At 45.2% G+C, this 23,159-nt stretch overlaps 1 protein-coding gene across 6 annotated transcripts in view; it reads right to left on the bottom strand.

Moving 5' to 3' along the window:
• Snx29 (sorting nexin 29) overlaps window positions 1–23,159 on the bottom strand; it is a 473,090-nt gene that overhangs the window by 271,501 nt on the left and 178,430 nt on the right. For all 6 annotated transcript variants that reach the window (XM_052759505.1, XM_052759508.1, XM_052759511.1 and 3 more), the window contains one exon: window positions 3,186–3,268. In XM_052759505.1, the coding sequence (XP_052615465.1) occupies window positions 3,186–3,268 (83 nt within the window). The remainder of the gene's footprint in view (window positions 1–3,185; window positions 3,269–23,159) is intronic.

Below are 23,159 nucleotides of genomic sequence, written 5' to 3'. Positions count from 1 at the left end.
CTTAACAACAAAGATGGCATTATGTCCAGAGGAGTTACCATGGATGCTCAATTGCCAAGCTAGTTCCTGGGGGTATGGTGGCCCTTCTGCCACAGCTGTAATACTGCAGGGAGAATACCAAGGTGACATCCAGAGCAAGAGCCAAAAGCAAAGGGGAGATAAGCTTTCCCAAACCTCCAACCTGGCTGGGAAATGCAGTGCTCAGTAGAGAGCAGCCCACCCTCGCTCTCAACCATAACAGCAGCTAAAGCCATCAGGTGAGGAGGCCACCCCAAATTCTACTCCACATTTCCTCCTCATTGCAACAAAAAAGTGGAAATTTGATTTTGTACCTGCACATTTAAAGGTTGTTGACATTGTATTTTAAAAGTTAATTTTATGCTGTTTATTTTTTAACCCTGGAGGCATTTTTCCATAACAAGAATATAAGGATAAAGGTGAAGGTCCCAAGACAGCAATCAGGAGTGCTGTCCACTACAAAAGTACTTAGGGCTTAAAAAGATTTCCAGTCTCTTCCCTCTGATGAGCTCACAGCTGTCTAATTCAGTTTTGCTAAAGATAAAAAGATACTTTATACTTGAACCAAAAAGTTTTTATGCTATGAAAATATATTCTCAGTTCCCCTATAACTCAGGAAACTTAGGCACTGGTGTGTCAGTGTAGGGACTCCAACTCCTAGAAGCCTGCAGGCACCAGGGCCCAGGCAGTGCAGAAGTGGAGACCACCAAAGTTTGAGGAGGAAGATAAGAGCTTGGGAAGAAAGCCACCGTGCAACTTTGGAAAGCACTGCCTTTTACAACTACCTTTTAAAACAGACACATCTGTGGTGATATTTTATTTGTGCACCCCAATAAAGCTTATCTGGGAATCAGAGGAAAAAGCCAGTCACTATATTAAACAAAGAGGTCAGGCAGTGGTAGCACATGCCTTTAATCCTATCAGGAAGGCAGATATCTGTCTGGATCTCTGAGAGTTCAAGGCCACACTGGGAACAGAGCCAGGCATGGTGGCACATGCCTTTAATCCCAGCACTAGTTAACCCTAGAGGTCTGGAGGTCTGTACAGAAAGACAGGAAGTGATAGAGCTGGGCAGAAAGAGGAAGTGATTAGCTGGGTGGAGAGAGAAAGTGAGATGGTAGGGCACAGAAAGTTATATAGGTGTGAGTATACAGGGCTGAGGATTCTTTGGGCTGAGAATTTCCTAGCAGTAAGAAATGGTTGGCTTCTTTCTGCTTCTTTGATCTCTCAGTTTTTACCCCAATATCTAGCTCCAGGTTTTTTATTAATAAGATCATTTAGCAATTCATCTAACACACATCAACACACACGCTTATGGAGTACCACCTGAGTATTCAGTACGTACCTACATATATGTAATTTGTAGTGCCAAAAATCAGGGGGAAAGGCTGAGGACTGGGAATGGAGTCTTGCTATGCAACTCAGGCTAGCTTTGAACTAACAAACCTTTGGCCCGAGCTTTGAGTGTTGGGGTTACAGGCCTAGGCTACAGTGCAAGGCTGTTTTCATGGTGCTGGCACACCGCTGGTGCTCCTTGATAATTGTGACTAAAAGCAGAGAATCACAGGACTCCATAGGCAACAACAGGGCAGCTGATGTGTGCCCAATACTGAGCTCAGCCCTGCAGTGTGAGAGGATGCCCAGGTACGTGGTGTGTCTTAAAACACCACACAGTAGAACACGGAAAGGTGCTGCTGCTACTTGGCAGTAGACTGTGCTGGTCATCTCACTGCAATTCAGCAAGGGTGATCACAAGCGCATGCTGAAAAGCCTTACATCCAGTTTTGCTTCAGAGCACTCAAGCTGCATGTGGAGAAATGGAACTTCAGCTGCAATCTGTACACTACGAACTCTGCTTGTGCACTTGGGGAGAAGGGCTCCAAACATCCTGACTCAGAAATGCATCTCATAGTGCTGTGCTTTCCAAATCAAAAGCAAGCTGGGGAGATGGTGCAGTTGGTAAAGTGCTTACCATGCATGTATGAGGACCTGCATTCAATCCCCAGCATCTGTGTCAAAAACCTGACACCATGATATATGCTTATAACCCCAATGCTGGGGAGGGGGAAACAAATGCCGGAGCCCACTAGCTGTCCAGTCTAGCCAATTGGTGAGTTCCAGGTTCAGTGAGATACCATGCCTCTAATAATAAAGTGGACAGCTCCTGAGGAACACCACAGAGGTTGGCCCCTGGCCTCCATATAAATATGCTATGGGGGTCCATAAACACAGGAGGGTACTAGCTGGGAAGACCGGTTTTCAGGAGTGAGGGGGTAAGAGAGGGGATGGAGGGTGAATATGATCCCAACACATTGCACATATGCATAAAACTGTCAAAACTAAAATATTAAATAATACCAACAGCCAAACATTACCTGTTGGCTATTCATGCCAACTCAAGCAGCAAGGAAGCCCGTCCCTGCCATGGGCAGATACTCCCTTTGTGAACTTTGTAAACTCTCAAGGCAAGCAAGTGGCCAGGCCCCCTGAACTTGCCCCAAGATCAGGCCACATAATCCCTACAATCCTAGGTCACCCTGGAAAGTTCCCCCCAACACACAAGAAACCCTACATAAACCCTGTCTTCTGCTCAGTTCTCTGCTGTTTCTCACCCAAGCAGAGGCAGCCACCCTCCTGGTTTTTTCCCTCCCAATAAATCTCCTGTGTGAGGTTTGCTGTGCAGTGTCTTAGTGGTATTCCCTGACTCCTGACTGCCAGTATGTCTTTCCACCCAAGCTGTATCGCTTACACTACCCAGCACCTATCCTGTGCTAAATCCCATTTTACACATGAGAAAACTGAGGTACAGAGAGATAAGAAACTACAAGAGAGCTGGGATCGAGCCTGGCGACTCTAAGTCCAGGGAAGTCTGATTCTTCACCATGCCTGCTCTCTGCTGCTTACACCCCTCATGTGAACCAACCACTGCACAGGACTCGTAATATTCTAGACCTAAAGTCCCTAATGCCCAAATCATACAACCTTTGCTAAGTCTAGTGAGGCTTAGTTTTCATTCAGCAAAAATATACAGCAGAGTTTTCTGTCCACCTCGATTGTCTGGAACCCCACCAGCACCAGTTCTCTGCTCCTGGAGCATGTGTCCATCCACTCCCAGAGCCTGCCAGGGGACAGCCGGTCCCTCCCCCATGGGCTTGTGTCCACCTCACCTTCTGCTGTTTGACCTTCTCTTTTCAGCATCTGGACAGCTCCTACATATTTCTTCAGCTGGACTTTGAGCACCTCGTTTTCTCTGCAGGTACAAGAATGTTTAAAAAAAAAAAAACAAATTTAAAAACTAACAATTTCCACCCTAAGCAGGGGAGGGAATCTGTGAGAAAAGGCACATAATTTGTATCTTATAAATGCTAATGTGTTATCCTGTATCACAGATCAGCACTGAAAACGACTGTAACTAAGGACACACTTCTGGAACTTTCCTTCTGGAATGCTGTGGAATGCCAACTGGTTCCTGTGCCTACAGACTTGGAATGCAAACATGTGCTATGCGAACCCACCAACCTGCCAGTGCCGTTCTGGGTCAGGCACTTGACAATATTTTCTCCAATGACAGAGGCACACACTAAACACAGTTTACCTGGACCAGCTACTGTGTATTACATGACTTGCCTCAAACTAAGTGTTTATACACCATCACAGGAAGGAGCACAACTCCCACTTTGTAGATGGGGAAACTGAGACACCAGGAGGGAACCAGTGACCAAATCCATCCCCAACCCCACATCCCAAACCCACCTAAGATCATACATCATACAATGGAAGACGCACACTTGGCTACAACCACACCCACCTCCCAAATCCATTCACCAGGTATACTGGCTGATCATGTGACATGAGGTTTCAGGAAAGGAAACAGACATTTCATCACTATCAACCACATAGCTTAGACCTTGAACGTGTCGGCTCACCAAATCACACATGAATGCATCCATCCATTATATCCACCACATAGCTTGGACTCATATAAGCTCACTGAATCACATCTACATTCATCAGTCCATCATCTGTGTAAAACTCACAATGGACCTGACGTATTCTCCCAGTTCAGTAAGAGAGGAGTTAGACAGATAATGTCTCTGAACAAGATCACATGGTCACGGTCACCAGTAAAACCCAGAGCTCTCTGTCTCCAAGACAGATTTTCCTGAGTCCTTCTAGAGACTGAGATTTAATCTCTCACCAGCTAAACCACAGGAGGCTCCTTGTCCACATTCTATTTCTGCCTCTCACTTCCCACCCCAGGTCTTCTGTGTGTCGTTAAACACACTGAAATGTTCTGTCTTCACAATAAAAAGAGCTCAAAACCAGATTTCTTCTATGACTGCACAAATAAAGACTCATTGCAAAATATTCCAACAATTAGAACACATTTAAGAGGGGGAAATTAGCTGAAAACCCAACACCTTGAAATAAAGCCAATTAAGATTCTCCTCTCTCCTGCCATACTTAGGGCATGTTTTATGGAAGAAATAACCTGTCATGTCCCCTTAACACTTTTGGCTGGAAATAAACCATGTTCCTTGCCATCTTCTCCAGCTCTACCCACTCCAGGAATCAACAGCAAACCTGGTGTGCACTGTCATGCCTACAGCATTCGCGGCTAACCACTACAAGGCATGCACACTTTCTGCAAGCAATCTATTCTCTTTAACTGCACCACAGCAAGCACTAATTCAGTCTATTGACAGATAGAAATAGATTCCTTAGTGTAATGCTTCACACTAATTTAGCTGTAAAACCTGGGACTGCCTATATCTGTTTCCAGTGCCCCACACTACAATGCAGTCTATAAAGACAGCACTTCCTTTTCATTGTTCTTTTCGATCAGTCTGGGGAGAGAGAACATCAGGGTCATGTTGTGTGATACTTTGTTTGTGTCTGACAAATAAAGCTTGCCTGGAGGGCAGAGGGCAGAGCCAGCCACTAGTTAACCATAGAGGCCAGGCAGTGGTGGCTCACAACTTTAATCTCTGCACTTGGGAGGCTCCTGCCTTTGATCCCAGCACTTGAAAGGCTCATCTAATTTCAACACAACTGGAAGGTGGAGACAGGAATATGAGGCAGGTGGAGAGAGGATCTCGCCCTATTCCATCAGAGGATCCAGAGATGATCCAGTAGGAAGTCACTGGTGGCTGCTCTTTTGCTTCTCTGATCTTTCAGGTTATTATCCCGATATCTAACTCCTGGTTTTTATTGATAAGACTAATTACGATCACGCTCCATATGGCACCCAACATGGAGCAAGAATTTCCACATAAAGCCTGAAAAGGCTTTAAAAAGGATTCTAAACACACAAAAATGGAGTCAAAATTCAGCTTCTTGGTAACTGCTTTTTCTTGGGTAGACTATGTTTGTTAGAGGCAAGCAGAGGCTCCCTCCTTTAAGAGACAGCTTCCTGACTCAGTGCCAGCAGCAAAAACCACACAGCTCTTTCAATGGGCTTTATGAACAGTGGGAGACATGCTACTCAATGGCAGCATGGACCCAGAAGCTCCCCAGAGCTGGGGAGGTGAACATGGCTCTCACCAATGCCTCTGCCATGAAGCTGGGCTCCTGGGGAACCAAGCAGGGCAGAGCCAGTTGCCAGGGCAGAGATGGAGGTCTTATTCACGCCACTTAACAGTTTAAAGACTCATGTGGTCAGCAAACAAGAGAGATATGCAGTAAAGACAGATTCAGACAAAAAGAAAAAAGAAAAAAAACAACCTCTAAGTGGGTTACAGTGTGTTTAAAAATATACATAGGCTTGGGATAGAGAAAGTCCCTTTAAAAATAGAGTAATAAAAAATACGATAAGCCACATAAAGATGGAAAATGCAGAGTCTGGATTCTATATTTTTTTGTATTGTCTTTAGATTTTTTGACTGTTAATGGGCAAATGATAACTGCTGAGAGACATTTGTTTGTGAAAGCTATTAAATTAAACCAACCCACATATTTAAAAAATATCTTGACTTTAAAATTTAAGTCAAAAGATATGTTACTTTGGGAAAGAGGTTCGCTTTTATTTCCACAGGAAATGAGAGGTTTGACTAGGGAAGACCCCCTGAAGAATCTCTGATGGGAGTGGATGGCCCAGATGATCCAATGTTTCAGAGTGCCTCTGTTGCAGTTCCTCTGAGTTCTACATCCAGAACAGCTTCAAGGCTGCTGGCTGAGATGATCCAGTCACATTCCCAAAAGATGGGTCATAGATATTTATCATCATGTAAGGGGGGTTAGGTACAAGTTGGTAATGGTCAAGAAAAAAGCTGAACAAAGGAGATTAGATTCAGGGATCTCATTATAAAAAGTAAAGGGGGATACAGAAATGTGGTAATGCAAGTTAGAATAGAAAGTGAATTAAGTACCATACTTTGGACTCACCAAGAGAGGATAATGGAGTATTTTCTCTGAATTTGTCAAATGCAAATGGACTAGACATTATTAACATAATTCTTGCCTATAGTTATTGTACTTACTGTATTTAGACAAGAAGGAAGAAATGCTGTGTGATCTGTTGTTTGTTTTCTGACAAAGCTTGCCTGGAGATCAGAGGGCAGAGCTAGCCACTGGTTAACCATAGCGGCCTGGCAAAGGTGGCGTCACATCTTTAATCCCAGCACAACTGGGAGGTGGAGACAGGAATATAAGGTGGGTGGAGACAGGATCTCGCCCTATTCCGTCAGAGGATCCAGAGATGATCCAGTAGGAAGTCGCTGGTGGCTGCTCCTTTGCTTCTCTGATCTTTCAGGTTATTATCCCGATATCTGACTCCTGGTTTTTATTGATAAGACTAACTAGGATCATGCTTCAGAGTCAAATGCAGGAAGCTCCACATGCTTAGGAATTGCCATGGGGAACATACCAGCTCACTGGATGGACATCTTTGGCAGCTGCCAGTTTTTCCCAGCTGGCTTTGCCCTGGTGGGAAATTAACACTTTCACATCTCTAGGATGTGGAAAATCTTAAGCAAGAATGTACTCATACTTTCTTGGAAAGATAAAGGCCTAGTGTGCTGGCCAGGGGGCACTGGCTACTGACTCCTAAGAACAACCAACCCAGTTATTGTTTTAAATTTTTATTTTGAAATAGTTAAAGATTTGCAGAAAGTTATAAGATAGCAAGAGGTCCTGCACAGCCCTGGCCCAATTTTCCCAGGTAGGTACACCTTACATAGCCACAGGGCGGATGCCATCACAACCAGATACCTACGATGAACACAGTGTATGATTAGGCCATCTGCATTATTATAACTGGCCTTGAACATGAGGTGAGCCCTGAGCCTTAGCATCCTGAGTACTGGAACCACACACTCAGCTCATAGTATGTCTCTGAAGAGGGGACAGAGACTTCAGTGACCACAGCAGACAAATAAGCTGTGCCAGTAAAAGAAGCCAGGTAGGTGCTTGGGACTCAGGGATAGTGGCACTCAAAGGAGTTCTTGTTCTCTGCAATAGTTGAGGTCACTGATGTCCTCCCCGGGCCTGGCTCTATTGAGAGATAGTAGAAATTAACATCTAGGACAGTGGTGCTCAGCCTTCCTAAGGCTGCAACCCTTTCATACCGTTTCTCATGCTGTGATGACCCCCAGCCATAACATTATTTTCATTACTACTTCATAGCTGTAATTTTATTGCTGTTATGAATTATAATGTAAATATCTGATACGTGACCCCTGTAAAAAGTTCATTCAACCCCCTAAAGGGTTGAGATCCACAGGTTGAGAACCACTGACCTGGCAGAAGGTCTTCACCACTAGCTGAGTGCCCTTGAAGGAGACAGTGGGACCTGCCGGCCCCTTCCTCTTCCTCTTTTTCTCCTGGCTCTATGGTGACCAACTTTGCTCCCCGTCAGGGAATGTTTCCTCACTACACATTCAAAAGCAGCCAATAAACCACAGACTGAAGCCTAACAGGACTGTGAGCCCAAACAACCCTTTTCTCTTCTTCAGTTGACTGTCTCAGGGTTTTGTTACAGTAACGGAAAGCTGACTAATATATATCCCCCATCTAAAAGGTGCGTTTTCTTCTTCCTTTTTTTTTTTTAAACTTCACATGTCACTAGCCCAAGAAAATAATTCCCAAAGTTTGGACAACTAATTTACAAAAATAAAAAAAAACTGAATGATTTAGAAAAAAATTTATAACATTTCATTGTTTACTTGTGTGTTTGTGGATGTGTCGGCCATAAGGAAGGCCTTAACTTGCAGTCAGAGAAGCCATTTAGAATGCATCATTCTACTTACTACATAAACTCACATTATGGTTACACTGTATTAATACTTGACACGGCTGTCAGTGGAGCTGAAGTGCATTGATGCAAGCCATCCTGGGGTTCAAATCTCAGCTCCTACTCTCACCAGCTCTCAGGCCCTCAGTGATGAGGGACAACAGCTTTCCCCAGTTCTCACATGATGCTCACTGGATGTCAAGTGACATTTTAACAACTGGAGTATTTGCTTCCTAGGGGTCGACTGGACTTCTTCACTCCTCTAGAGGAAGAAGTGCTATGTGTCACTTCTGGGATCACTTACAAGATGCTGCCATAGTCTCTTTCTCTGGAAGGCTCCCATCTCTTATTCCCAGCCAGCCTGTGGAAAGCCACACAGCAGAGGAAGAGGCCACCCAGCAGCTTCATGAGTGAGTCTGCCAGGAACCTTGTAGCCCCATCAAACCTTAAGTGACTAGAGCTCCACCCAACACCACAGCTAACCTCACCAGACCCTGGGCCAGAGGGACCAGCTAAGCCACGCCCAGGCCTCTGACCCTCTGAAACTATGAGGAATCAGGAATGGCAGTACCTAGATTGAATCTAGGACCTCAGATGCTAGGCAAGCATGTTACCAATAAGCACTAAGCTACAGTGCCAGCCTAATTAACTAAATTTAAACTGATTCACGCAACTTTATGTACACTAATTCACTTAATCCTCATGGCAGTCCCATGAGGCATTTTTACTCCCAATGTTGAGCCTAGAAACAGAACATAGGAAACAGAGGTAAGAATTTCAGAGGTCGCTGGGTGGTGGTGGCACACACCTTTAATCCCAGCACTGGAAGGCAGAGGCAGGCGGATCTCTGTGAGTTTGAGGCCAGCCTGGTCTACAGAGCGAGATCCAGGAAAGGCGCAAAGCTACACAGAGAAACCCTGTCTCAAAAAAAAAAAAAACCTAAAATAATAATGATAATAATAATAATAAAAAGAATTTCAGAGGTCAAATATCTTGCCCAGGGTGATTAACTTCCTCTCTGACCCGCCACCCTTTGTCAAGGTGAAGGTCAAAGCCCTGCTCACATCCAGCTAACTGAGCACAGGCAATGCCCTCTCTGCACCTCACTTTAATTCCCTAAATAACAGAAGAACATCAAGGAGCTCTGAGGATTGGTGCAGCCTGCACAATTCTCCCAACAACCACTTCTCTGGACTCCACACCAGTGCTGAGCATCGTTCAGACATAGGAGTGAAGGGGTACAAAACAGCACGGGTCCCCATCCTCACAGAGGTGACCTCCACAAAGGAGCTATGGCCTTACAGGTTAGCAAATAGGTAGCAGAGTTCCAGACCACACCTCTAAGATGAGAAGGGGATGGAAAGGAGGATACAGGGTGGTCCAGGAGGATACAGGGTGGTGGAATGTTTTATAGAGGAGTCTACAAGGCTTCTCTGGAAGTTGACAGACTTGAAGGAGGTTGAATCAGGATGGAGGATTGGTTGCACATAAGCTACCTGCAGGCCTGTTAAAATGCAAATGTGATTCAGAGCGGTGCAGCAGAGTCTGGAAGCCTGCGTTTCTAACAGTGTTCCAGGCAGGCTGCCAGACCCAAGGCTCGACCGGAGGGAAGGGCTGGGAAAGCCCCAGGAAGCTGGAGAGACTGGAGCCAGGCATGAGTCATGAAGGCCCGAGTCAGAGCAAGAAATGGAAACAGCCAAGGAATGGCTGAGGGGGGACATAGAGGCCATGTGAGAAATACAGAGTGGATGTGAACACAGCAGAGGCCAGCTGACCTTCTAGAGGGCAACCACTTCGGTCATCCAGCCAAGAAATGATGGTGGTCAGGACTGGAAGGACTAGGAAGCAGCCACAGAGGGGGAGAGAAGTCCACTGCATTTCATCTACAGGAGTCCAGACCATCTTGCTGCCTGCTGCCAGCCCTGATCCACCTGCTGGCCACCCTGTAGTTTCCTTTGAAAGCTCAGGGAAGATGTAAATCATGGAGTAGGTGGCAGCAAGTGCCTCTCCTACAGCTTCCAGTGACTACAATAATTAATGTGTGCAAGTCAAAGCCATTATGCCTGCTGGATGTCAGAATAAACAACCAGCAACCCCAGACGCACCATTCAAAGGATAATTACTCAAAACAAAACCAACGAACCTGTTAAGTGCATTTGGTAATTCACAGGCATCAAAACACCACAATAAGACACACCTACAAAAATCTGTTCTCCTGGGCCAGACAAAAGCTGGGCTTCAGGTACCTCAGCTCTCCTAGCCACTGATACTAAGTAAACACTACATCTAACTACACCCAACAAGTAGAACATGGTGTGTGAAGCCATGAGGAAAACCTGAAGCAGGCAGTGATGAACCAGCCTGCCTCCATCTTATAGGAAAGACAAACTAGGCTCATTCCTGTTTATAATTACATCTGTTTCTCAAGGATTGAGCTATGCCCCACCTGTAACCTTAACTACAAATGGTTCTGTACTGCCTGTTCCAGGAAACAGCAACAATGCCTTTGTTTCAAAAGATTATTATGATCACCTGCTGTTACGGCCACCTGTTGTTATGACTACCTTATGACCACCAATCATGTCTTTGTTTCAAAAAGTTGTAATGACCATCTTGCAACCTGACTTTGTTTCAAAAGCTTGTTATGACCACCTTGTTACATTCTACTCCTGTAACCCAGCCTATTTTGCCCACCAAATCTCCCACTTAGAAACCCCTACCCAAGCTATAAAAGCCTTGTCTTCCTCACTTCCAATGCTGACCTCTGGAACCCCACCTTAGGAAGAGGCAGCCTATGTACATGAATAAAAAAGCCTGCTTTAATTAATTTGGCCACAACGGTTTGAGTTGGTGGTCTTTCTCCTTCCATCTTTGGAATAAACTGCAGGAACAAAAGGCACCTAGTCCAATGGTGCTGAAAGCAACTTCTAAAACCTCAAGATCACTGTAAATACTACCAAAGCTACCTGCATGTCTGTTAGTCTCTCCCTCCCCTCCCATCTTGTGAAGGCTCTCTAGCCCTGGAGCTATTGTTACTCTGAGTATAACACATTTGGAGTTCTCTACAGAACACTGCTGCAGTCACATCTCTGTGTAATCCTGTCTATAACAATCCAGTTCCTACAATAAGCAAGGGCTGCAGCAGGAGAAAGGCTGTGGAGGCTTTGTCAATATTACAGACTTAGGTGCCCAAAGAGAAGTAAGTTCCGTAGGAAATGTAAAGAGCCAGGATTCAAACCTTGCAGTGTGACTCCAGAGTTAGAGGGAACCAGTCTTCCACACCACCTTTCTACTACAATGAACACTTCTAAGACAGCAGTGAGAAGGTCAGGGTGGGAGCATATGAAGCTACTACACCATTCCTCCATACATGTCCTTACTCTCCAGGTTGGACCCTCACATTTCCTGCCTAGCAGCTGTCAGGGTACCCAGGGATGCTCAGCCAACCCTCTAACTCAGCCCTTCCACTGCTGTAGAGTTTAGCTTATCACAGCCCCTCCCCATGACATGCCTTCTGACACCTGTGCCATTATTATGGTTGACTTGATTTTGTCTGATTCAACACCTTGGCAAACATCTATGAACCTCCTAGCAGCACCTGAGGAAAGATGCTCAGCACAGGTGATAAGTAGCCAAGGGCAACCAAGAATGGACCTAAGATGTTTGGATCTCAGCAACTCAACCCTTCCAACTCCTGTGAGGGGTGGGGTTGGGGCGGGGTCTTCCGTTCCTGAACAGTTCAGTTCTGAGGCCAGTAGAGGTGAATTACTTAAATGAGAACTGATCAAATAATCAAATGTAGCTAGGTAGTAGTGGCACACACCTTTAATCCCAGCACTTGGGAAGCAGAAGCAGGTAAATTTCTGCAAGTTTGAGGCCAGCCTAGTCTACAAAGTAAGTTCCAGTTCAGTCATGGCTACACAGAGAAAACCTGTCTCAAAATACAAAAAACACACAAACAAAAAATTTAATTAAAAGGATAACCAAATTTATCAGAAAGTGGGAGCCAGGCTCTCGCTACTGAAGAAAGGAATAACAAATATGTAAAGGAAAAGTGGGAAGGTCAAAATTCAAGCAATTGCTATGAACTCATGAGACCATCCCCAAAGAGCATCCTCACTGGGCAAAGCTGGGACAATCTGACCACTGAAATAGTGACAGAAATGAATTATGAGCTAGTGAATAAAACAGAAATGGTTAATACAGAAATTAACAAATAAAAAGGTTAATTATAATAGAATATTCATAGCTCCAAAATCTTCTTCACAAAATCCTGTTTGCAAAGGGGCAAAGAGTAGCTTCAGCAGAGCACTTGAGCTGAGTGTGGACGTTAACCTCTTTGGAGACAGAAGGAATTAAGTCCAATACCACCCACAGGGACGCACAGAGGACCTGTCTCACCTACACAATAATCCCACCAAAGATGCACAAACTCAATCTAATCATAAGGAGACAACTCATAAAAAGAGCAGGACATTCTGCAAAGTAAATGGATGTCATCTTTAAAAATGTCAAGGTCATAAGAGTGAAGGTTAAGGAGCTATGACAATTGCATACAACGGCAATGGGTCCATCATTCTGGTGTCCGTCATTCTGCAAGACAGGAAACATCTCGGACAAATGGTGAGGGCTTGGCACGGTGCGAGGCTAATGTGCAGCCAAGTGTAAGTGTGGACTTGCTGACCGTCACCGCTGTACTGCAGCGCCAAAGGAGAATGCTTTGCTCATGGGAAGCACTTGTTAGCCTGTGAAGGGGCAGAGGTTAGAAGTAGAAAGCTAATTCCCAGATCCCTCTTGGGAATCACATTGCCTGGAGCAGGGCCTGGAGTCTGCACTTTAATAAAGCTCCAGGACACTTCTTGGCCACACTCTGCCATCCACTCACAGCATGGTGCCCTCCTGCCATACCATGATGGTGACAGACACCCAGCAGGGGCAGTGTTCCTCAACTGCTGCCCTAAACACAGTGGGGTCTGTACAGACAGAGTCTGCACTTTAATAAACCTCCAGGACACTTCTTGGCCACACTCTGCCATCCACTCACAGCATGGTGCCCTCCTGCCATACCATGATGGTGACAGACACCCAGCAGGGGCAGTGTTCCTCAACTGCTGCCCTAAACACAGTGGGGTCTGTACAGACATAAGAAGTCTTGGGGCATTTTCTTTTCTCTCCAGTTCCCTCAAATAAGACAACATTCAAGGGCTGCCAGGGGAGTCAAACTTCCCCCACTGCTCTGTGGCTTGAGAGTGGAACATTCAGTTTGGGGACCCTGAGGGAGAGCTTAAGAAAGCTTGTTTGGTTTTTAATGCCCTCTCCTTTTCTCGAGTCTTCCTATTCCTTCTATAAGCCCATCTCACTGTATTAGCCACCAGTAAATTCTACTCATGCTGGGTCCTACATTTCAGATCCCAGCCAAGGAAATAGACCAAATAGCTCCAGTAATTCACAAAGGTAATTAATGGCAGATGACACACCTCAGAATATCCTAAGCACAACAGGAAAACCACAGGCTTTCCCAACTCAAGAGCTGGGACCACACTTCATCTCACTCACTCCTAATCCCCAGAAGTCACTTAGTCAACCTGGCAGCTGACTTCTCACATCAGGCAAACCATGTGAATGCTGGTCTTACTTCTGTATCCCGTAGCTATCTATGTAAATAAGCCTCAGCATATCACTTGCATTCATAGTAATACTGAGCCGGTGCTCACTTCCTGTCTGTTATATCCATAGTCATAATAATACCACACCAGTGCTCACTTCCTGTATGTTGTATCCATATCCATAATAATACCACATCAGTACTCGCTTCCTGTATGTTATAGCCATACTTCATTCATAATAACACCACACTGGCACTCACTTCCTGCATGTTATAGCCATACTGCATTCGTAATAATACTGCACTGGAGCTCATTTCCTGTCACACTTCAGTCATGAAAGAAAACATCACGTCTAAAGAGTGTTCAAAGACAAAACATCATGATACTTTCTTTTAACTACATGCACTAAAAAAAGTTTATGTGTGTAAATAAGACACACAGATATGTAGGCAGATAAATGTGTCCCAATTATTACAAAACACTATTAACAACTAGTGACCCAACTAAAGAAATATGGGAGTTATTTTACTATCTTTATGATTATTTTATAAGTCTATCCCTTGACTCAGCAGATGGTTCCATTTTTAAGGTGCTTGCACACAAACAAAGGACCTGCTTCAGTCCCCAGAATCCACAGAAAAAGCTGGATGTAGTGGCAAGCACCTGTAACCCCAGTGATGGGAAGGCAGAGACAGGACGACCCCAGGAGTATGTCATCCAGCCAGTCTACCCAAATCAGTGAGTCCCTGGCTCAATGAGAGACTCTGCTTCAAAAAATAGGCTGGAGAACAACCAAGAAAGACACCTGATATGAGCCTCTAACTTCCGCACACATGCACACTGAAGTGCTGACAGACACAAATCCCTTTGGGAAAGAAACACCACCACTCCCCCCACCACTCATCATGCTCCTCAAAAGGGGATCTACAATGATGGCTTAAACAGAAGAAGCTGGCAACGAATGTAATGTCTCATAACATACTAAAAAGAATGTTTGCTTGGCAAATATAAGCACAGCGTAACAAACCTTAGGTGGCATCAGGGAATACTAAGGAGCTAAGCTACAGCTCCTTCTATGACAATATAGGCCAACCATTCTGACAGAACCTGGAAACCACTAGGTGGCAACTGGGAGGTCGGATCACTCTTCTCTTTCAACCTACACTTGAGAAAGGGGGAAAGGGCCGGCAGGCTGGGGATGCAGGCTGTGGTTGGTGTTGGTACTCATGCAGTGTGGGCAGGCTGGGGATGCAGGCTGCGGCTGGCGTTGGTACTCATGCAGTGTGGGCAGGCTGGGGATGCAGGCTGCGGTTGGCGTTGGTACTCATGCAGTGTGGGCAGGCTGGGGATGCAGGCTGCGGTTGGAGTTGGTACTCATGCAGTGTGGGCAGGCTGAGACACAATATCTGAATAACAAGCTGAAACTCAATTTGGATTTGGAACAAATCACAATAGTCTCATCAAATCTCAGCCTCTTGAGACCACAGGCAGCAGACTGGACTGTGAATGGAGGAAGAACTTAAAAATGGTAATAATAACAAGATGCAACAATGGGAGCCACAAAGCAGAGGCAGAGAAGTGCTACTGAAAAGAGCAGATTATTACAGTTGGAATTGTGGACTGAAGGTTCCCAGGCTTATGGAAGCCTCGGAGGGAGCAAGGAGTTGCCAATTAGGTGCAAGAATTGCCTCAGAAGCCTTACAATGACCCTGGGTCAGCGCAGAGTAGCTGCTGCCCCTTTAGACAAGAAAAGTGCTTCCCCTGGTTCATCCAAAGACACCCTCCTTCATCTCTCACTTCTGTTAGCCCTGGGACCCCCACTGTACAGAAACTCTAGAGTACAACAAGCTCCACAAACAGCCTTGGGCTTGGAATTTTAGGAACAAAACAAGGACTTGGTCTACAACTAGGTTACCACAGAACCTTGAATCCATGCTAACATGTTCACGCTAACAGAGTCCTGTGAGGGCTTGGGGATAAACCACCACAGCGTGGCCACTCACTGCACTGCCACAAAGTCAGTCCCAAGGATCTAACCAAGTGAGCCACAAGTCTTTTCCTCCTGACATCGAATGACTGCAAGAAGTGACACAGAAAAGAAAACCAGACTCCTTCAGCAGTTTGTCACTAATATTAGTCAGCACACAATTAGAGCCCCTTTCCACTGTGTTCCCTTTCACCCCAACACTTGAGGACAGATTACTGGAAAACTATGCTATATGCTCCTACATAGAGGTGTGTGCTCCTGGACTGCAGGCTAGCTCCGTAGGCTTCAAATGCGACTCGGATGGAGAGGACGCCAGGAAGGCAGCCAGGCACATTGAGTCTGCAGCCCAGGAGATGGGCTAGCATCTATTAGAAGAGTGAAACTCTGGACTAAGGCTGCCTGCAGAGGGTCCTGTGGAGTCTGATTCCTTAATGACTTCATTCATGACACTGCTGCCTCTGGCCATGACCTCCTTAAAAGCAAGAATGTGGGCTTGCCCAACCCTCTATTCCCAACGCAAAGCACAGGCACCAAAGGAACTCAGGCACAAAGTCTGAAGGCAGCCCAGCAAAGGGGGGTGCATAAACCTTGTCAAGCTCCTGAATAAAAACGGAAGTCACTATAAAAGACACACTAGGAACAATTAGGGAATTGTGACTATTAACTATGGCATATTATCTCGGGCATGCAATAATGTAGTAATGAAGAACGCTGTCCTTGTTTTAGGAGATAAATGCTGGCAGATTTAGGAGGCAAGAATGGTAATGTGGTGTGGTTAGTTTTTGGATCAACTTGTTAACACAAGTCAGGGTCATCTGGGAAGAAGGAACTTTGATGAGAAAATGCCTCCAACAGATGGGCCTGTAAGCAACTCAGTGGGGGCATTTTCTCAATTCATGGTTGATGTGAGAGTGCCCAGATCACTGTGGGCAGTATCACTCCTAGGCAGGTGGTCCTGAGTGCCATAAAAAAGCAGGTTAAGTAAGTCATGGAGGGTGAGCAAGGAAGTAGCATCCCTCCATGGCTTCTGCTTCAATTCCTGCCTCCAGGTTCCTGCCCTAAGCTCCCCCTGACTTCCCTTCATGATGAACTAAGCTGTAAGATGAAATAAACCCTCTCCTCCCTAAGTAGCTTTTGCTCATAGTGTTTATCACAGCCATAGAAAGCAAATTTGGACAGTGTCGGGAAAAACTTTCAGACATTCAAACAGTGGTATGTGTGCAACTACACATGTCTGTTTATTCAGTTGGAAAAAAGACGGAAAATAAGGCTAAATGTATACAATGTAAACATCCAGGCCCTGGTGCCCTTGGTGTCATGGCAACACCACCACCTGACAGATACAACTCGTGGAGGAACAGTTAGTTTTGGCTCACGAGTTTGGTTCACAGTTTGAGGGAATTTCAGTCAGTCATGGTGGGTGATGATTGGTCGGGTTCACTGTGGCAGGAGCATGTGGTGGATGCTGTTCACATCAAGGTAGGCCAGGAAGTTAAGAGCAAGTGGTGGGTATAACCTTCAAATGACCACCCAGGTGACCACTGATGGCAGCCAGGCCCACCTCCTAAGTGCCCCAAGACTCCCGATCACCCACCTCCTGCTGTGGAAAAAGCGTTCCCAATATGAGCTTATAGGGAAATTCACACCACAGAGCTGGTAAACCTGAAGACAAGCTTGAAGTCTCCAAGATAAAAAGTTGTGGGCATTTTTAACATGTTTTATGAGGAAATTAACCCATATGCAAGACTCATGATAGCATCTGTCTGTCCCACTGAGGGTGACCAGCAGAAGCTGCCCACGCTGGAATGAGTGGTGGCTCCTGCACTTCACTCCTGCTCCAGATATTAAGAAGCCACTCTTGGCCCCAGCAGCCACCTACAGGCCCTGGATGGGCAGCAGCTCTGGGGCACTCCACAGCAGTCACCTCTAAACACCACAAGCTCTAATCCTTGGTAATCAACTGGCCCATTACAAGCTGCCTGTCTGCCTTCCATTTTCCCTCACTGGCAGCTTCCTGGCAGTGTGCTTTGTCCAGTGGGATTATTATTAAGGAAGGATTTAGTAGTATTATTGAAAATGCCTATTTAGAAAGGGATTCTGAGAAGACAGCAGTGACAGCAGCATTTTTCAATCTCTCTAAATTCCTACATTAGGAAAAAAAAAAAAGGCTTAAAACCAAAGCCCATGGATGGCATTTACAATGGAATCAGAGGCAGGGCCCCCAGGCACACCTCAAAGTTTAATTAGGCCAAGGCAAACTAATAGCCACAGGCCTGGGCAGCACCTGTGCAGATGGATTCAAATAGGTAACCACTGAAAAGCCCTGAGGAGGGGTCCCCAAATCAGCTGCCCAGTGCAGGTAAGGGTTGCAGCTGAACCAAAAGTTCTTCCTTTCCAAATAACAGTGGAGTGCAAGCTGGTGGTAACCTCCACTCGCCACAGTTCCCTGTCAAGACAGGCCCACAGACTCTCTTCCATAGCAATGGAGCCCCACAGTGAGGAAAAGACCACTGAAATGGAGCTGCGGCTGAACAGTGAAGAGAGGTGCTAGGGATGGAGGGGAGAAAGGATTGAGGGAGGGAGGAGGGCAAAACCCAATGGTTCCAAGAACCAAGGAGTCAGGTTCCTGGAAACGCTCAAAGGAGGGCGCTCTGGCCCCACACCTATAACAGCAGCACTCAGGGCCACTGCAGGAAAATAGCAGGTGCAAGGCCAGGCTGGAGCACAACCGTTAGTCCCAGGCTACCCTGGGCTACATAGCAAGACTGATTTAAAAGGAGAAGAGGTAGAGAAGGAAGAGAAAAGGAAGGAGGAAGAAGAGAAGGGGGGAAGATCATCTACAGGTAATAAAAACATACCAAAAATACCCATGTAACTGCAAGCTTCTATTTCAAGACAAGCCAAAGACAAGGTACAGGCGATGCAAGCCACAGAAGAACAGTGCAAACCACAACCAGAAAAACTCAGCACTAAGGACTGAACATAAGAAACCTAAGACAACACCTTGGAAATGAAAACATAAAAGGTGAAAATTAAGAGGAAACAAAGTGATTAAAACAAAAATCTGAGACAAAGTGGTAAGTACATAAAGACAGACAAATAATAAGACTCAACATACAGAGCCAGAAGCCAGGAGAGAATGACCATAGGAACGGTCACCAACACTTCATGCTGCCTTTGTCAAAACAGACATTTGAAACTGCCTGTCACAGAGCACAGGCTACACCTAGGAGTATGACTATGAGTGACAGCGACAAGACCTATTCTGAAGAAATTACCTGGACTCAGGGAGAAGACAATTCCAGGGTCAAGTGCTCTCTAAGGAAGGAGAATAAGATTAACCAACTGTGACAGCAACACTTCAAATGAATGCAGCGGCACACTTTCAAGATACAAGAAAATGGGATCCAAAGATTGGGATTCAGCAAACCTGACTTGAAATGGAGAGAACAGAAACCAGCACCAACATGTACAAATTCTAGGGAGGTCACTGCTGGCCTCCACTGCAGACACAACTACAGAACAAGCTTGAGGGAATAAAAAAGCCTCACACACACACACACACACACACACACACACACACACACACACGGCAACAAGCGATGCAACCACAGAGCATACACCTGCCGAACTGTGTGCACCATGGCTGATCGTAAAGCATGCACATACTGGCAATGTGCTCAGGTAATGGCACCTAGAGTGAGGAGGATAGGGAAGGCATATGAAAGAGATGATATCTGTCTAAGAAATCATTAGCATATTGGTATAGCAGGTTTGATACTGTTTTCTGAGACTTTATAGATATCTATGCACAGGAATATATATATATATATACATAGTTTATGCATATATATATGTCTGTGTGTATAAACACATATTTAAGATAAAATATCCTATGATTTCATCTTGAAAGTCTAAATTCAGTATGATAAGGTTGCTTAACCACTTACATTGTGGCAAGCGGCTTCACCCACTGACCCATGTCTCCAGTCCAATCTTTTATATTGTATTTGCATATTCTTTCCCCCTCATACAAGGACTCCCAAGATGATATCATCAGGACATAACATACCAGCTCATTTGCTTTAAACCACATACACAGGCATTCTCAGAACAACAATACTCAAGTTGCTATGACAGCAAGAACTCAAAAAGTTAGTGCCATTCTGCTGAACACATTCCAGCCACAGTTTACAAGCACCACTCTACGAGGAGAAGAAAGCAGCACTCGTTAGACGGAACTTTACAAACTTCTGAAAACACGGGTGTCCACACAGACTGGTGACCGCCATGAACGGCTCTGCCTGTGCACGCCTACCTGCTTCTGCCGGGTGCTCTGGCACAGCAACAAGAAAAAGAACTAAGGCAGACAGCGGCTCCCATGGCGGTGGGAGGTGAAGCCTGGGGCAAAGAAGACTGTGGATAATCACCAGCAGGCTCTGCTCAGTAGCTAGAAAACAGCCAAATGAGAAAAGGAAGGCCAAGCGTGGCCACACAGTGCTGTGAGGGCTGACATGCCATGTGAACCAACATGCTTCTTGGTTTCTAATGACAGGCACTCATCATAGGGTGACTGAGTGGATAGATGTTATGAGCACTGCTAAATAATGCAGTTAGTCATTTAAAAAATGACTGAAAAGGGAGCTAGAGTTGTGCATTCACTAGTATGACCAAGACTATGGATTCGATTCCAGGAAGAATGGAAAGAACGGTTGGAGGGAAGAAGAAATGAGAAAAAAATATATAAAATATTAGCAACATAAATGTATTTTAAAACACTGACCTGCATGTGAGGTGGCTGGTTTGTAACATATGTAACTCTCATCTCAATAAAGCTACTTTTAAAATGAAAATGATTGAGCACTACTACATACCAGGCACCAGGGCAAGACAAGCCACTAGGGGTGAGAGTGCAAGCCAGTGAGGACTGCTTCTGAAGACATCCAGCTTTATGTGAGATGATGCCCAACACATACTCACACTGGGAGAAAAAGAGCACAGGACAGTCGCGTCTGGAATCAAACAGAGCCTTACAACCCTATTATTGGTGTCACTTACAAAAACACCAGTCACCCAGCCCAGCTCCACTGCATCCCAGTACACAGCTAAACAAACTGCAGTTGTGATGCTCCAGTCACTGGCCAGTGACCACACCCACACACAAACCCCATGCTACAGAAAAGGATGCCACAGCATGAGAAGATTATGGCTTATCCCAAGACTCAAGCTAATAAAGAATAGAGCTTTGGACCCAAACCTGATGAAAAGCTATGAGGTACCAGCAGTCTACTTAAACTGCTTTAACAAAACACAAGAGACCGGCTGAAACAACAGGCTTTTATTTCTCACAGATCTAAGAGCTGGAAGTCCAAGACTCGGGTGTCTGGTGTATTCCTCCACGGGCCTCTCTTTCTTTGACTTGTAGACTTTCATCTTCTCACTGTGTCTCCATGGGACCCCCTCTGAGTGTGAGCCCCCACATCTATCTCTTCCTGTACTATAAGGGCAGTCAACTGGTTAAGAGCCGCCATGCCTTTATGACATTAGTTAACTTGGTTTATCTCATTGGGTACCTACCAAATATACTCACACTGGGAGGTGAGGCTTTAACATATGATTATAGAGACAGGATTAATAACAAACAGACTAGCTTCTAGCAGAGGCCAATGGCTGCTGTAATGTTACAAGAGAGGAAACAGCAACCCAGTAACAGAACAGAGATGGTGCAGATGACCCTGGAATACCAACCCCATAAACAGAAGAACTCCCAAATTCCCAAACCAATCTCCTTTCAGAAGTTACCTAAGCATTAAGTGAAAAATAATTAAAATTTCTTGTTAGACCTCTCAAAAAAGAGCACACTAAGCTATTTACTGGACCTTCTTACCTCAGGGCCAAGAGAATTGGGTTTTTAAAAATACTAATAATATTTTTTTATTTATAGAATCATTTCCTTCCTCCCAAGAGAAAAGCTGACAGACACAAACTCTCCTTAACATGAGCTTATTGAAGAGGAGCGGAGCGCTGAGCAGCTGTCCAGTAAGGAGAGGAGGGCTAAGTGGCTGTCCAATGAGGAGCAGAGCACTGAACAGTTGTCCAATGAGGAGCGGAGGGCTGAGCATCTGTCCAATGAGCCAAGAGACACACGTTCCATCTCCAGGTCTTTTCATTCATTACACATTGCGTACAAACACCCAAAGTGTTCCTGTCTGTCCAAACACTACCTCCACAGTCATCAAACAGCCCACAAGGTGGCTGAGTAAGTCTCTTTATGTCTTTTGTATCAATGTCAGTACTCTTTAAAATAAGCATGCATAAGCATGGCCCCTCCTTTCTCTAAGGGTTACAGAAACCAAATGGTTCCTGAACAGCTACACCAATGACTTTGATGGCAATTCTGTGAGCTCTTCTTATCTGCCAGGTGGGATCTAGGCAGTTTGCACTGATTACATGACATCATCCTAGACTATCTCACCTGGAGGAGTTGGAATATTACAGACCAGGATGCAAAGCTATCCTAGGCTCATTACTCTCTTTAGTAGCCATTTATCATCAACTGCTATATCTCCCCTAACATCTTCATAACTAAATGAAACTCTCAGGACATATTGCCAAACCTGGAAGATCTCTAACCTCCACCCTGTGGTAGCCTGCCTGCCTGATGCCACCACTGACAGACTGGGCAAACACACTGACTTCTGGTTTTCTTTCATCCTGTGACTATACCACAGTGGAGTGTGCTGTTCAAGGTGGCCAGTTCTCATGTTCCCAGCATCAATGCTGGCCATTCACAATAAACTATTATCACTTCCTTTAAAGCAGAGACATTGCTTTATGTAGACAGTAACGTTGTCCATTTCAACCACACATACTAATGATTTAAGGTATTGTCTTGGTTTGGTTTGTTTGCTGTGATAAACACCAAAACCTAAAGCAACCTGGGGAGGAAATATGGTGATATTTTATTTGTGCTGAAATGTGATTTTATTTGTATAAATAAAAGTGCCTGGGGGTCAGAGCTAATAACAAGCCATTTAGCAGAAGTCTGGCAGTGGCAGAAGTCTGGCAGTGGCAGCACACGCCCTTAATCCTGATCACATGACAGGCAGATCTCTGTGTGTTCAAGGACACCACCAGCATGGAGACACATGCCTTTAATCTCAATACCAACCATAGAGACCTGGAGGTCTGTACAGACAGGCAGTGACGAGGAGGTCATGTGGTTGGGTTTACAATGAGAAGACAGAACAGAAAGTCAATAAAAAGGACAAACACACAGGAAGTAGGTCTCTTTTGGAGGGGAAGGACGACAGCAACA

Source organism: Peromyscus californicus, unplaced genomic scaffold (assembly GCF_007827085.1).
Source record: "Peromyscus californicus insignis strain IS unplaced genomic scaffold, ASM782708v3 Scaffold_3__1_contigs__length_106647218, whole genome shotgun sequence".
Classification (NCBI taxonomy): Eukaryota; Metazoa; Chordata; class Mammalia; order Rodentia; family Cricetidae; genus Peromyscus; species Peromyscus californicus.
Note: the sequence above shows the minus strand (reverse complement) of the source record. Positions and strands in the feature narration are given on the sequence as shown.